The sequence below is a fragment of the Octopus bimaculoides genome, chromosome 8 (assembly GCF_001194135.2).
Source record: "Octopus bimaculoides isolate UCB-OBI-ISO-001 chromosome 8, ASM119413v2, whole genome shotgun sequence".
NCBI lineage: Eukaryota > Metazoa > Mollusca > Cephalopoda > Octopoda > Octopodidae > Octopus > Octopus bimaculoides.
In genome coordinates this window covers 93165815-93168179 of record NC_068988.1, presented here as the reverse complement: position 1 = coordinate 93168179, position 2365 = coordinate 93165815, and the positions used below count along the sequence as shown (strand labels likewise).

The 2365-nt window shown below is 38.4% G+C and overlaps 1 protein-coding gene across 2 annotated transcripts in view; it reads left to right on the top strand.

Moving 5' to 3' along the window:
- LOC106877645 (uncharacterized) overlaps positions 1–2365 on the top strand; it is a 24246-nt gene that overhangs the window by 8013 nt on the left and 13868 nt on the right. Inside the window, exon 1 of one of the 2 annotated variants that reach the window (XM_052970268.1) lies at positions 1363–1909. The exons of the other annotated variant lie outside the window; for it this stretch is intronic. Within the exon in view, the coding sequence (XP_052826228.1) occupies positions 1856–1909 (54 nt within the window). The 5' untranslated portion in view covers positions 1363–1855. Of the gene's footprint in view, positions 1–1362; positions 1910–2365 lie in introns of those variants that run through there. 2 annotated transcript variants of the gene reach the window in all.

Genomic DNA, 2365 nt, shown 5'->3' with positions numbered 1-2365 from the left:
GCATCTCATGTGCCACCCGCACAAGAACCAGTCCAGGGGCACTGGCAACGATCTTACTTGGCTTGCCGGGTCTTCTCACGCACAGCCCATTTCCAAAGGTCTCGGTCCGTAGTCATCGCCTCGATATATATATATATATATATATATTATATATATATGTGTGTGTGTGTGTGTATATGTTTGTGTGTCTGTGTTTGTCCTCCCAACATCGCTTGACAACCGATGCTGGTGTGTTTATGTCCCTGTGACTTAGTGGTTCGGCAAAAGGGACTAATAGAATAAGTACTAGGCTTACAAAGAATAAGTCCTTGGGGCGATTTGCTTGACTAAAGGCGGTGCTCCAGCATGGCCACAGTCAAATGACTGCAACAAGTAAAAGAATACAAGTGAGGATATTTGTTGGCAGTCTTCTGTGAAAAGCATGTCCAGCCATGCGGAAATATTACTTTGTTTGGAAACAAGTGAGGGTTGGTGACAGGATGAGCATCTGGTGGTAGAAAAATCTGCCATGAAAGTATGGAAAAGTGGACATTAAATGATGATGATGCTGATGATGAAGGATGAAAATAAAAGTTCACCAAGCGGGGTTTGAACTCTGATCAGAGAGAGCCAGAATAAATACTAGAAGGCATTCTAGTTGTTACCCTAATAATTTTGTCAACTGCCCCTTATTACTATCCTTAGTGAGTCTTGAACTTACAATCTCTGTATTTCTGCCAATATCTTCTATCATTTACTTGTTTTAGTCATTAGACTGTGGCCACACTGGGGCACTGCTTTCAAGAATTTTAGTTGAATGAATCGACCCCAGTACTTTTCTTTTTAAGCCCGATACTTATTCTATCAGTCTCTTATGCCAAATTGTTAAGTTACAGGGATGTGAACACACCAACACCGGTTGGCAAGTCAGTGGTACAGGACAAACACAGACACACAAAGATGTATACATACATACATACGACAGGCTTCTTTCAGTTTCCATCTACCAAATCCATTTGCAAAACTTTGGTCGACCCGAGGCTATAGTAGAAGACACTTGCCCAAAGTGTCATGCAGTGGGACTGAACCCAGAACCATGTGGTTGGGAAGCAAGCTTCGTACCACACAGCCACGTGAGAAAAAAAGACACAAGGACTGCTCAGTGTATAAGTATGGACGAGACCTTCGTGTGGAGATATGAATGGATTGTAACCTCTTTCATAGCTGGGTGGGGATGAGAAATAGAGATTTAATTATATTTGTCTGTAACAGAGGGAAATATTGGTGATAGGAAGTGAACCATTGACATTTCACTCAGCTGTAGACACTCTCGCTTCAATTAACAGATGAATTGTGGCTTTTTCTCATTCAGAAGGTCATCTAACCATAAAATACTGCTAGAAATAGCAGCCATGTTTCTGTTAGATCACACTTGAAAAATCTTCAAAATGATGATATATAAGACTGTATTTGATATGATATCTCAGATTAAATTAGATAATATATCGTCATCATCATCATCATCATCATCAAACCAGGACTGCCATGTTATGTTGGCAAATAATCTCTACTCCAAAGTACTGTTGCTGGATATCTCTCGTTGTGAGATTTACAAATAGTAATTTCCAACAGGCAGTATAGTTTAACAGAAATTTGGTAACAAAAGGGTTAATGTGTGATATCTAGGGAGTCTGGCATCATGCATGTCCACTTCACTGCAGTTTACTTAGGAAAACATGTGTTTGACATATTAGCTCTCTGTAGCGCAGTAGTATTAGGAATTTTATCTTGCCACTTGATAGAGACTCTCTGTCACATGGTGGGTCAAAGAGGTGATACAAAAATGTTCTGAAAGCAGGAATAATCAGAAAAACTAATGAGTGGAGAGCTGCCACACTGGCTCCTGGTTCTGCTGTTACGTGCCTCCAATGTAAGCATGGATTTTATGAGAATATTGAACTAATAAGCCGTCTCAAGACCTACAAAGAATTAAGCTGCTAATTTGGTCATCTTCTGAAACATGAAGGACAAATGTCAATGCTAGATAACAGATAAATGTTTATAACAATTTACAAAAGTACTGTTAACCTAGGTTTTTGCGGTAATTTGGATGTTTTTATTTCAGAAATATATTGCCACAGAAACCAAATTCATGTAAACAAGTGAAAATGTGTTTGCAAGCTTGTTACATTTAAAAGAGTACCTCTTAGATATGTTGTGCATTTGTAAGAAAGTAGTTCATGAGATAAGATATGTGTGCTATACTCAACGTTGACCGCTCTTTGATGAAAAGGTCAGCAACTTTGTTAAATCTAATACTACATGCTTCAATTATACAAATGATTATATCTATCTATCTATCTATCTATCTATCTATCTATATATA